This window comes from Nyctibius grandis, chromosome 7, assembly GCF_013368605.1.
Source record: "Nyctibius grandis isolate bNycGra1 chromosome 7, bNycGra1.pri, whole genome shotgun sequence".
NCBI classification, from domain to species: domain Eukaryota; kingdom Metazoa; phylum Chordata; class Aves; order Nyctibiiformes; family Nyctibiidae; genus Nyctibius; species Nyctibius grandis.
The window spans coordinates 52150647-52162802 of record NC_090664.1 but is presented as its reverse complement, the minus strand read 5'-3'; the positions used below and the strand labels follow the sequence as shown (position 1 = coordinate 52162802).

At 39.0% G+C, this 12156-nt stretch overlaps 1 protein-coding gene across 12 annotated transcripts in view; it reads right to left on the bottom strand.

Moving 5' to 3' along the window:
* Window positions 1-12156, bottom strand: part of KMT2C (lysine methyltransferase 2C) — a 208580-nt gene that overhangs the window by 65741 nt on the left and 130683 nt on the right. For all 12 annotated transcript variants that reach the window (XM_068404544.1, XM_068404545.1, XM_068404540.1 and 9 more), the window contains 6 exons: window positions 11877-11993; window positions 7436-7537; window positions 7155-7259; window positions 5819-6000; window positions 4856-5020; window positions 4145-4254 (listed from right to left, as the gene is read on the bottom strand). In XM_068404544.1, coding sequence (XP_068260645.1) covers window positions 4145-4254; window positions 4856-5020; window positions 5819-6000; window positions 7155-7259; window positions 7436-7537; window positions 11877-11993 — 781 coding nt within the window. The remainder of the gene's footprint in view (window positions 1-4144; window positions 4255-4855; window positions 5021-5818; window positions 6001-7154; window positions 7260-7435; window positions 7538-11876; window positions 11994-12156) is intronic.

Sequence of the window (12156 nt, the reverse complement as noted above, 5' to 3'; positions counted from 1 at the left end):
AGTGTCAAATGCTTTGCACAAGTCCAGGTAGATGACATCAGTCACTCTTCCCTTATCCACCAATGTTGTAACCCTGTCGTAGAAGGCCACCAAATTTGTCAGACATGATTTGCCCTTAGTAAAGCCATGTTGGGTGTCACCAATCACCTCCTTATTTATCATGTGCCTTAGCATAGTTTCCAGTAGGATCTGCTCCATGATCTTGCCAGGCACAGAGGTGAGACTGACTGGCCTGTAGTTCCCCGGGTCTTCCTTTTTTCCCTTCTTGAAAATGGGGGTTATGTTTCCCCTTTTCCAGTCAGTTGGAACTTCACCAGACTGCCACGACTTCTCAAAAATGATGGATAGCAGCTTAGCAACTTAATCTGCCAGTTCCCTCAGGACCTGCGGATGCACCTCATCAGGTCCCATGGACCTGTGCACTTTCAGGTTCCTTAGATGGTCTCAAACCTGATCTTCTGCAGCGGGCGGTTCTTCATTCTCCCAGTCCCTGACTTTGCTTTCTGCAACTTGGGCAGTGTGCCTGTGAAGACTGAGGCAAAGAAGTCATTGAGTACTTCAGCCTTCTCCATATCCTGGGTAACCAGATCTCCCGTTTCCTTCCAGAGAGGGCCCACATTTTCCCTAGTCCTCCTTTTATCACTGACATACCTATAGAAACTCTTCTTGTTGCCCTTGACATCCCTGTCCAGATTTAATTTTATCAGTGCTTTAGCTTTCCTAACCTGATCCCTGGCTGCTCGGACAATTTCTCTGTATTCCTCCCAGGCTACTTGCCCTTCCTTCCACCCTCTGTAGGCTTCCTTTTTGTGCCTGAGTTTGTCCAGGACCTCCTTGTTCATCCATGCAGGCCTCCTGGCGTTTTTGCCTGACTTCCTCTTTGTTGGGACAGTATTATATTGCTTTTGTATCCTGTATTTGTAATGTACATAAGGCCAGGTTGGATGGGGCTCTGAGCAACCTGGTCTAGTGGAAGGTGTCCCTGCCCATGGCAGGGGGGTTGGAACTAGATGATCTTTAAGGTCCCTTCCAACCCAAACCATTCTGTGATTTATGAAAATTGTACAACAGAGGCTCCCAGCCATAATACTTGTATCACTGGCAGTGTCGACCATCTCTGAATTAGTAGGAGACACAGACTCCTCCCTGCCTCTGTGGGCCTGCTTACTTGAGCCACAGGAGGAATACATGCCCACAGGCAGCTACCAGAAACTCTTACCCGATCAGCTGTAACTAGCTAAAGAAAACAAGGCAGAGCTGGTCCCTTTGCCTCCTGCAGAGAAAGAAAAACAGCACCAAGGGAGGAGGAAGCTGGAGTATGTGGATGAAGAGAGGATGGCAGTAAGTGAGGAAGGGACGAAATTTGCAGATGGGGCATACGACATATAAGGGCAAATGACAGAAAGGCAGAAGTGATGGGTAGATGGTCAAGAATTGCTTGTCTAGGCATGAATGTAGATGAGGTGCAGACACCTCTCCTGAATGTGCAGGAATTACAGTACAGAGGAAAAGCTGCTGCTACCTAGAGCAGCTGCTAGTACCCAGTCATGATAATATTCAAGCAATCTAAATTAGAAAAAATTTTCTACAAGGCACAGCAATACACTGGGGTACATGTGTTATAACTTGAGACCATACTAAAAGGAACCTGATGAAACACTGATCAGAGACGATTATTTCAGAAGAATCTAGTAATTAAGGTTTATGGTATACTACTTCGGTGCAAATCTTACCACATTCTGGCTTTTGATATTTATGTATGTCCAAGAAGAAAAAAAAAACAACTATCTTTCATTTCTGTTTCCTGAAGAAGATGATTTTGTAAGATTATCAGATATGCATCTGATGTTCTTAATATGAGATAGAGAAGAGCTCTTACAAATTTAGAAGTTTCCATTTTCTGAAGAGAGAAAAATGGAAGCTCTTTCTCAATACCTACATGCTAGAAGTATTTACTCTTTACCAACAGTAAACCTGCAATATATTGGTAATTTACCAGGTTGAGGGGCTCTTGCTATTTCTACAAAGAAAGTTAAAAAGCTTGTAATAATACTTGCAACACATTAATATCCTCTATGATACGTCAAATGGAAAGAGCAAGAACCATCCCAATAAGAATCCCACAATATGGTATATTTTAAGAAGCTTTCTACCATTAACTAACATTTGTTTCTCTAAGTTTATCAAATGCTAATTGTTCTCCCCTTGAAACAGAAAATTCTAGAAAATTTTCAAAGGAGTTGTAGAAGAATTAATGAAAGTCCGAAACATTTCATCTAAAAGTACATGCAAGTATTTCTATGACCATGCATCAAATAACACATTCAAACATGCAACTGTGCACTTGTACACATGTTAAAGAGATATTACATATACTGAGTCAAAACATGAAAGAATAAGCAGAGAAACTTGTCTTATAAAAAAAGGTGAAAAAAAACTTGCAAAGCAAGCTTGGGAACTCCCTAACAGGCCTTGTGGGACTGGCTCCTATTGCTGGGAGGACAAACCTAAGCAACAGAACTTCACCAAGGTGTGCAGGAAGGACTAAATCGGGGGCCAGCTTATGCCTGGAAGTGAAACATCTCTGACAGCATCTTCTGAAGTTGTTCCATCTTACATATTATGGGCTTTAATTATCTCTAAAAGGTAGCTCTGCCAGCTCAAAAGGGAAAGGAAGAGGAAGTATTTCTTACTCAGACCTTTATGAAGTGCCCAAAGCTTATCATCAAAATAAACAAAAATCTGTGTTATATCTGCAAGTTTCTTGTTTTTCCCACTTACAAAACCTCTTTCTCTTTGAATTTGTGAAAGCAGACCTCAAAAATGAAGTGACTTGTAGAAATACATAAGTCATTCTTGCTTCTACTAGTGATAAAAGTGGGATACTTGGAAGTGTTCCACAACCACGTGCAGCTGACAGGGGAGTATATAAACCTCCAAGGTCACGTCAGTAAGTTACACTGACTGCCATGCTGTTATGAGGACATGCCAGTGTAAAGGGACATTGGATGCTCTATTGAACTTTTCTTGGCAGACCTCTTGAACACATGCCTCATGATATCTTCTATCTTGATCAGGAAAGCAAATCTTACTGACGTCTTGGTGGATACAAATATTTCTTGAAATATTTGTTTCGTTCTTGTACCTTCCTCCTACCTTATTCTCATGATACCCTAATAAAGGGTTAATATGAACACTTTAACGTGCTATTAGGCTAAAAATGGGTACAGGTGTCAATGCTCTGTTAGAGTAGCAGACTGAAGCAGAAACTCCCGTGAGCTGACACGCAGAGAAAACAGACCTGGGATACCACCCTTGTAGCAAGACCATAAATCAACTAATAGGCCAATCTAACTGCTGACAGGCCACTCACAGTAACATTAGCCACTACCATCCCACAGAACCAGATGCTGTCGCTGTGCTTAAAGAGAAAAACTCCAGTAACCTCAGCCCCTGAGGTAGCACTGCTACAGAACTGTGTAATACAGACTAATCAGCAAGCTGGTATATACATTCACTGGTAACATGTACAGAGAAGAGCAAACTTCATCAGAAAGAACTATACATTTTAACTAACAAGAAAGTGGTGACTCCCGAGCAGGAAAGTATGGTGAATTCTTTCAAAGATCGCAGCTAGGGAGGGAAGCGCTGGTCTTAAATGCAGGGAGTGGCATTAATAAAATATGGGGGAGGAAGGGAAAAATGGTTATACAGACTGTTGTTACAGCTACTGCTGCTTCAGACAGCCTCAAAAGTATTGAAATATAGGAAGTTTTTCTGCTTAGAATTGATTTTCAAATTCATCTGCAGCTATTAACTTTAGAGAACAGGGCTTTCTTCCTTCCACTTGACAAAGTGAGATGCCTTTTACCTTTTCAATACCAAATGTTTTTAGTAATTTACCCAAATTATCTTCAATAAATCTATCCCGAATTCCCCCTGCTACGTGTTTTTTGGCCTTGCAGCCAATCACTAGAAGAGTGCAAAAGAGCTGAGGACACTCCCAGAAGGCCCTTAAAATAAACGCCAAAAATCTTGCTTCTATCATGAGCCAAATCTCCACCAGAGAAAAGAACCATAACACATTCCCAAACCTATTTATTGCAGTGTGCAATCCTGCCATTGGTTTCAATTGTCTTCTTACCGTTTGTTGGTGGTATGTATGGCCTACAAATGGTACAGTCAAAACCCATATCAGCTATGTTTTCCACTTCCTCCTCTGTGCTTAAGTTCTGACAGATTGCATGCATCCATCTAGAAATTAAGTGGGGGAAAAAATACAATTTAAAGGAAATATGTGGTGTTTTAGGAGACCTAAATATCAGTATATGGTCCAAGTAAATGTGTACTTGTTTAGTTTAAATTCTTCTAGGGAGAAATGATGAATCAGGTTCTCCGCACAGAGCACTCCCCTACAGCGGTGTGTGTTAAATACTGTATATACAGTATCAGATTACCTATTTCCCTTCACAGGAAGGAAATCTCTAAAAAACAATGTCCCGGAAGCAAATATGTCTTAGTATTACAATTTTCTCCCTACATTGCAATCATTTTAACTACTTACTTCACACAATATAATCTAGATTTAGCCTCACAACAACAGCCTTGCGAGGTAAATGAGTTTTATTTTTTCAGAAAGGGAATATGAGGCACAGAGTGATTAATTAATTTGCCCAGAGTCATATAGTTAAGTCTGTGGTACAACTAGGAATGAACTAATAAGACACTTCTGAGACTCAGTCCAGTGCTCTTTACCACAAGACCATTCCCTTCATCTTTGCACTTTTATATTAGAGGAAAAAAATTAAAATGAGCCTTAAACAGGAAAAACCTGTAAAATATTAGCAGTCCTTACCGATCACATTGTCTACACTGAATTATAAGCTCTTCATCCCTGTAAGTGCGATAGCAGATTGGGCAGGTAGACAAACTTGCGCAGGGAGCACACTGTGTGTAATTATTTTGCCATTCACATCTTAAACCCGGAGAAGTTGCTCCACAGTGTCTGCACCAAACACACCTGCAGAACAGACAAAATGTTCTATTACTTTCAGTTCACAGGAAGATTATTTTGTGGCTTTAAAACCCTTCTACTTTGAAATGGGTGAGTAATTATGTTTTAGATCACTAACCACTGGGGGGAACTCATTTTGAGTCAAGCAATATTTTAATTGAATTAAAATGGTCTTATTTGGATTTTGAACATTTCCAACATTTTTTATACTTTTTAAAGAAAGTTCCTAAGTAAGAACTCCCTTCGGTCTGCAAAAACAGGCAGATGGGTGTTTGTAACAGCTCAACAGGTCAAAAAAGTTCCTGCTTCCAGTTGCCATTCACTTTGAGATATGGAGACTTAACCATGTGAGAGGTCTATTTCATTTGTGTTTCACCCAAGCAACATGAACGGTTTTCAGGGGGTTTTATTTTGAGAACAATTTGGTGAAGCACCTATTCATTTTTCCAACTGAACACTGGAACGCACATTTTGATGAATGTAAACCGGATTATTTTTTTTTTTTTTTTTTTTTTTTTTTTTTTTTTTTTTTTTTTGGCTAAGAGTTTCAAAAGAAAAATTTTGTCCGTCTCTGCTTACTTGGTTTTGGGCATTAAGAAACAGTATTACGAGGAGGTAACAGTTTCCCTACTAAATTGCTAACTGAATGAAACAATTCAAAAGTATTTTGCTTCCTTTGTTTAATACACCTGGCAAATACAATTAAAACATTATTACAGCTTAATTGACATTGCAAATACGAAGTGACAAAAAGAAACAAAAGAGGCCAGCAGTCAATATTTCTGACCCCAGAAGCAAACACACCATTTGCACTTCCAGCCTCCCTTTGGAACCGTCTGCAGGGGTGGATCTAAGCAGTACGTGTGGTAGCTGATGTCGCAGTCATCACAGAGAAGAAGCCTTCCTGGATCTGTCGCTTTCCCACAGGCTTCGCAAACTGTGCACTCCAGGCACCTCCAACCTTTGCTAAGCACCACTTTAGTAATCTGCAAATGGCAAGGTGAAAATTATTTGAAAACTGCTCCATAAATGAGGTCATTGTATAAATTAAGATCTGGCTAGTGGAGCACAGGACACTCTTCTGTGCACACTATCCACATCACATTTAGCTGTTCATCAATTAGACTTTCTGAAGCTTCAATAAATGGGAATGGATTAAGGAGAAAGGAACTGTAATTACTGATAGCTGATACTGTTCCAGAATATAATTTCTTCAGATATACTAGCATACCAGAGAATATATACTGCACTGGATCTACATGTAGGACAGTTTATTACTCATAGGTGTAGCTGGTTCTGCATGGAAGAAGAACTTACAGCTGCTTTTTTTCAGCTATGTAGTAAAGCCAGGATTCAGGTCACTACAAATCCTGTATCTTTCCTAAATTATCCGTGATAACCAGTGCTGGAGTTTTAGTCATCTGAAGCAAACAGCTAATTTATTGTAATTAATATATAACATAAGAGTAGTATATAAACCCAAAGCCAAATTATAGTTGCATGAAATATGCATATGGCATTTTGTAAAGTACACTTAAAACAAATTTTTGTGATATGTTTAAAAAAATCCCACTTTTACATAATGTACTTATATAATAAGCAATGAAGAGTGTATACTGTATATATTGCAGTAAATAGCTTATTATGAGCTTGCTAAGTCATCTCATACCATTCAAATTTAATTTTCACACATTCTCTCCTAGACTAATGAATGTAAAATGTATTAATTAACCACTCCAACTGCTGTCAATTCTGACAGTCAACAGACAAATTGAATCAACTAAACCTTATGCCCTTAGTAAATGAAGATGCAGTATAATTTTTGTCTTTGTTTTTAATTTTGCTTGTATTTAGGTTTTAAGCTTATATCTCAAACTGTTATTTTAACCACCTGCTGGATAATCAGTGCTATTTATGGTTGCGAAATTAGAAAAAGGTTAATTTCTCTTGAGGCAATGCATACTATAAAATGACATTTCATTAAAGTCTTTCACAAGTCGCATACAAATAATGGTCACATTAACTGATGAATATCTAACAAGTTAATGACTCCCCTAATTACCACAAAACCAAAGGCAGCTAAACTACAATATGAAAACAGTGTAATCAAGTAATTTTTTTATGTAACAAAAGCACTCACCTTAATACTGACACAGTATGGATGGTAACACTGACCACATTGAGAACAGGCAAGCAACCTGCCCTCTGCACCTTGGCCAAAACTCCCACAAACTACACACATATCCTGAAATGACAGAGAACAGCAGATTTTTCAACACATGCCAGACACTAAATTCTGAAAACACGTAACTCTAAAATCCAACTAGCTTGCTCTGTAATTTAGCTCTTGACAAGGACATTTACTTTCTTCTAACTAAAAGCAGAGAAACAAAATAAAAATACAGTAACTATTATCCTAACCTGGTGGAGAGTGAACTTGTCACTGTTAGAGAAGAGGACAACTGTATTATGCATCGAGTTTTCTTCCTCATCTTTGTTAGATGAAATATCCATAGTTGTGACCTATTAAAAAAACACAAAACATAAATAGCAAGCACATCACATTTTCTAAGACATGAGACAAGATGAACTTATTCTCTAAGTATGTTAATTTTTAATAGTACCAGAGAACACAAGCTTTGCAAATATTTATTCATACAGTATGAACTTTCATAAAAAGCTACCTTCACCAGAAATTACTATATTGATTCACATTTTCACATCAGTACAAGCATCATCACTATTGCAGTTTTACAGACACATTCTCTTCCTCTCCTTTTTTCACCTTTACACATTACCCCATTGCACTTTAAAACTAAAATGGAGGTAGTCTAAGAAAAACATCACTCTGCAGAAACTGTCATACTGTGACCAGTCTGTTCTGTTCCTTAAACACTGTTCTTCTCATCGAAAAGTTAATTGCAGCGACACACTTTTGAGTATGAATTCAAAGAGCAATTGCAGAAATGTAATTTCTCCCATATTGCCTAAAATGTGGTTTAGCTAATATTCCAAGTATGTTAGAGGAAAAAGCAAGAGTTCTAAAGTTACAAGAGTTACGACGCTCTCCGTAAACAGTTTCTTTATGATGCTTATCTATCTTGCCGATAAAAACTTGCATTGAACTTGAAATGGCTGTTTGGATCTCAATCCATAACCTCTTACTGTAGACAGTCATTCTCCTTTTGATCAAGAGATTGATACTCTGACCTGTCCTTTATTAATTCAGCATATACATATACATATAGTTTCTCAGGAAGAAAAATAAGAAAAAAGACTTCAACTCTATTCTGGCATTCATGCAAACCTTGCTATGCAGAATTTGCTATCCATGAATTTAAATTAACAGGCCTAACTATTTACTCTCTGAACCAGTAGTGGCCATGGAAGTCTGGAAGATAAGAACACACGGTTCTATATAAAAGAACAAACGCATGATAGAGAAATATAACAACTTTGTTGTACCAGCTGTTCTAATTTTATAAATGTGGATTATTTTAACTACAGTTTAAGTCTTACACAAATAGTTTTGTTTAAACAATAATTTAAATATTTTACAAATCCAAACATCACTCTAGAGACAAATGTAAATATCCTTACAACAGCTACAGGAATCCTTCTGATACACTGTTGCTGAAAAGCAGCATTTACTGAGAAACAGCTAAAAAGAGGATATATTGTTAATGCGTTTTAATTACTGCATGGTTGAGAGCACTGCAGCCCTAACTAACTAATTAACCTAAAAACACCTGAAACACCTCTTGATACCTTCAGGGAGAGCTTTTCCCTCGCATGTATCACCACAGGTTCCACAAAGTTCTTGGCATTGCTTGCACATATAAAAGAGCAGAATGTGAAGGACTGAATCACTGCAACTCTGATGCTTGCTTAATGCCAGCCATGACCCAGCTTGAGTTATCCTGTAGCCACCTTCTTCCCCACTCCCAAGATATTTCCAAATTTGTGTAGTTGTCCACTGGTCATTACCTCATGCTGTGTAAGATTCAGTTTGTGCAAAGGGGCTGCAAATACTCCCATTTCAAACATTTCTCTGGCAAAAGGCTGGTCTCTTGGTATTGCTGTCTTCACCTCCTCTATCACAAGACAGTCACATATCTGCTCTAGAACTCTGAAACTGCCATTTACTCAACGAGTCAAAGGATCAAATTGTTATAGGAAATTGTCAAGGGTGATGTCCATTTTGTATTTATAGCAATTTACCTAACTCAATATCCTCTGTTCAGTTACAAAAAATATTAAGAGTTTGTTCTATGAAACCCAGCTTCCCTTGAAGTATAAATTTGTGCTTTGTAACATAGAATCATAGAATAGTTTGGGTTGGAAGGGACCTTTAAAGACCATCTAGTTCAACCCCCCTGCAATAAGCAGGGACATCTTCAACTAGATCAGGTTGCTCAGAGCCCTGTCCAGCCTGACCTTGAATGTTTCCAGGGGTGGGGCAGCTACCACCCCTCTGGGCAACCTGTTTCAGTGTCCCACCACCCTCATTGTAAAAAATGTCTTTCTTATATCTAGTCTAAATCTCCCCTCTTTTAGTTTAAAACCATTATACCTTGTCCTATCACTACAGGCCCTACTAAAAAGTCTGTTCCCATCTTTCTTACAAGCCCTATTTAAGTACTGGAACGCTGCAATAAGGTCTCCCCGGAGCCTTCTCTTCTGCAGGCTGAACAGCCCCAGCTCTCTCAGCCTGTCCTCATAGGAGAGGTGCTCCAGCCCTCTGATCATCTTCGTGGCCTCCTCTGGACCCGCTCTAACAGGTCCCTGTCTTTCCTGTACTGGCAACAGGAATTTTGTGAATGCCTCCAATTCAATAAGGTACCTATGACTAGCCTGAGAGGAATTCATTCTATATGTTCAAAATTATGTATTTGCTTATGAATCTTGACCATCCAAAGCTTTAAAAGGGAACAATGATAGAGACGTTTGTTCCTTTCCCAGATCACAAATACCAGAGTATTCCAAGAAATTATTATATAGGCAGCAAAAAGTGGCACAGTGCTGTATAAACTCAAACCAGATTGTATGTAGGAACACAAAAAAGCAGGTCTAAAGAGAGTCTGAAGAATTACTTCATAAAGACATAAAAATGAGTAAGCCCTTCTCTGAACATGAGGAACAGGATGCTGCTCAAAATCTGCAGGGTTGATTGATACTCAAACTTTAAAAGAAATGTTCAAAGAAGTCAAGTCCATAGCAGGAAAAAAGCTATGAATTTTTTGCAGTCCAGATTTCCAACAGTTTTTCATACCAAAATCCCTCTTCTTATGAGGAGCAGACAGGGACTGTGTAAGATTTAAGAGTTTTAAAAAGGACTTCAAGTATGAAATATCTTAACTATGAATTGCAGTGAGCAACTACTTGCTTAGAATCACCTCAGTGCTCTAGGAACGGGACATGGCAAATATAACTATCATTTTCTCAAAGGTTTCTGGGGGGAAACCATCCTACACAATAGCTGACATTTGGTCACAACAGAGAACTTGCAGCCACATCGATATGTATTTTGTTAAAGAGTCAAGGGAGCTTTAATTATGGTAAATCAGGATCTATTACAGCTCTCTGAAGGAGTCAGCAATCATGGGGACAGGGAAATCTGATTGACGTAACTTACTTTGTTGCCAAATTCTTTTGGCAAAGTCCTTCACCAATGGTCCTTAAAAAACAGTAAACTGACATAGAATTAGAGGAATGGTCCCTATATTGACACAAAATAAAGAGTAGAATAAATTATCAGTTTTCTATATGGGAGAACAGCACCAGTGGAAATCTGATAGGGGATGTCTGCTAACAGGCCGTGGTGTTCAACATACTCGTGTGCAATCTGAAAAATCAAGCAAGGGGAGCAAGGTGACAAAGCTTGCCAACAGTATTAAGATATTCAGAGTAATAAAAAACGAAAGGCAACTGTGAAGAACTGCCCAAGAACTTCACAAAGCTGAGTGCTGGGCTATAAAATGGCAGATGAAACTCCACAAAGTAAAAAATATGAACATGAGAAAACAACTGACATGGATGATCAAAAATATGGAATAGCTTCCATACAAGGAACAACTCAAAATACTGGGACTCTCCAGACTAGCAAGGGAAGAGTGGAAGGAAAAGGAGGAGAAATAATGGAGATCTATAGAAACTGAGTGGCATGGATGGAGGAGGTGAATAGAACACAACTCTCCACTGCCTCTTCTGCAAGAGCACTAAGGAGCAGGCAACGAAAACCAGCAGGGAGCGATTTAAAACAACAGGCTGATGAGCTGTAGAACTATAAAAAGCTAACACGGTTTCCAAACGTTTTTAAAAGTGAATAGACAAATTCATGAAAGAAAGCTCCAACACCGGCTGCCCAAGACAAAGACACCACCTCCTGTTCAGCAAGTCCCCAAGCCACAAACTGCTGAAGTGTCTCCTTCTCTTGGCCTCTTCTGTTTCTGCACTGTTCCCCCAGCACTCAGTTTTGCTTCCCTGGGTAGAAGAACCTCTGGTCTGATCTGCTACGGCTGCTGTTACATTCTTATGCACAAGCCTTGCTCTCCCCTCTTCTGTTGTTCCAGTGAGTACTGCCTTTACCCAGTGTGTTTTCCACCCCAGGAAATAGGAGGAGTACTCTAAGGCTCCCAACAGCCATCCCTTTAAGAGGCAAGAGCAGCATAAAATTGCTCGGGTCCATTAAGCTACAGTGCTCTGGTTCTTCATCACAAACAACAACAACCAGGCTTTATCAAATACCTCTGCTTTTTAGTGCTCTTTGGTTTTACACAGTATTTTAATACAAGAATTATAGCTGAATAAAATGCTGTTACATTATCAGACTACAACATATCTTAAAAATAAATGTTCTTACCCCTGGAATGACTACAGTCCCAACTCCATTTTTCAGTTTTGATCTACCTCTGCCACCTCTTCCTGAAAGACCTGCACCACGTGGCCTCCGCTTCCCTGGGAATCCTGATCCACGGCCCTATTCAATATAAGATAACAATTTAAGTGCAACCTGAAGTTCTTTTGTTATATGGGATTCAAACTTGTTCAGTGCATCTAAGGAAAAACATAAGTAAAAAAATGCCCTACGATTACAAGTGAATATGAGGCCATAGTCAATAAGTCACTGCATAAATCATTGT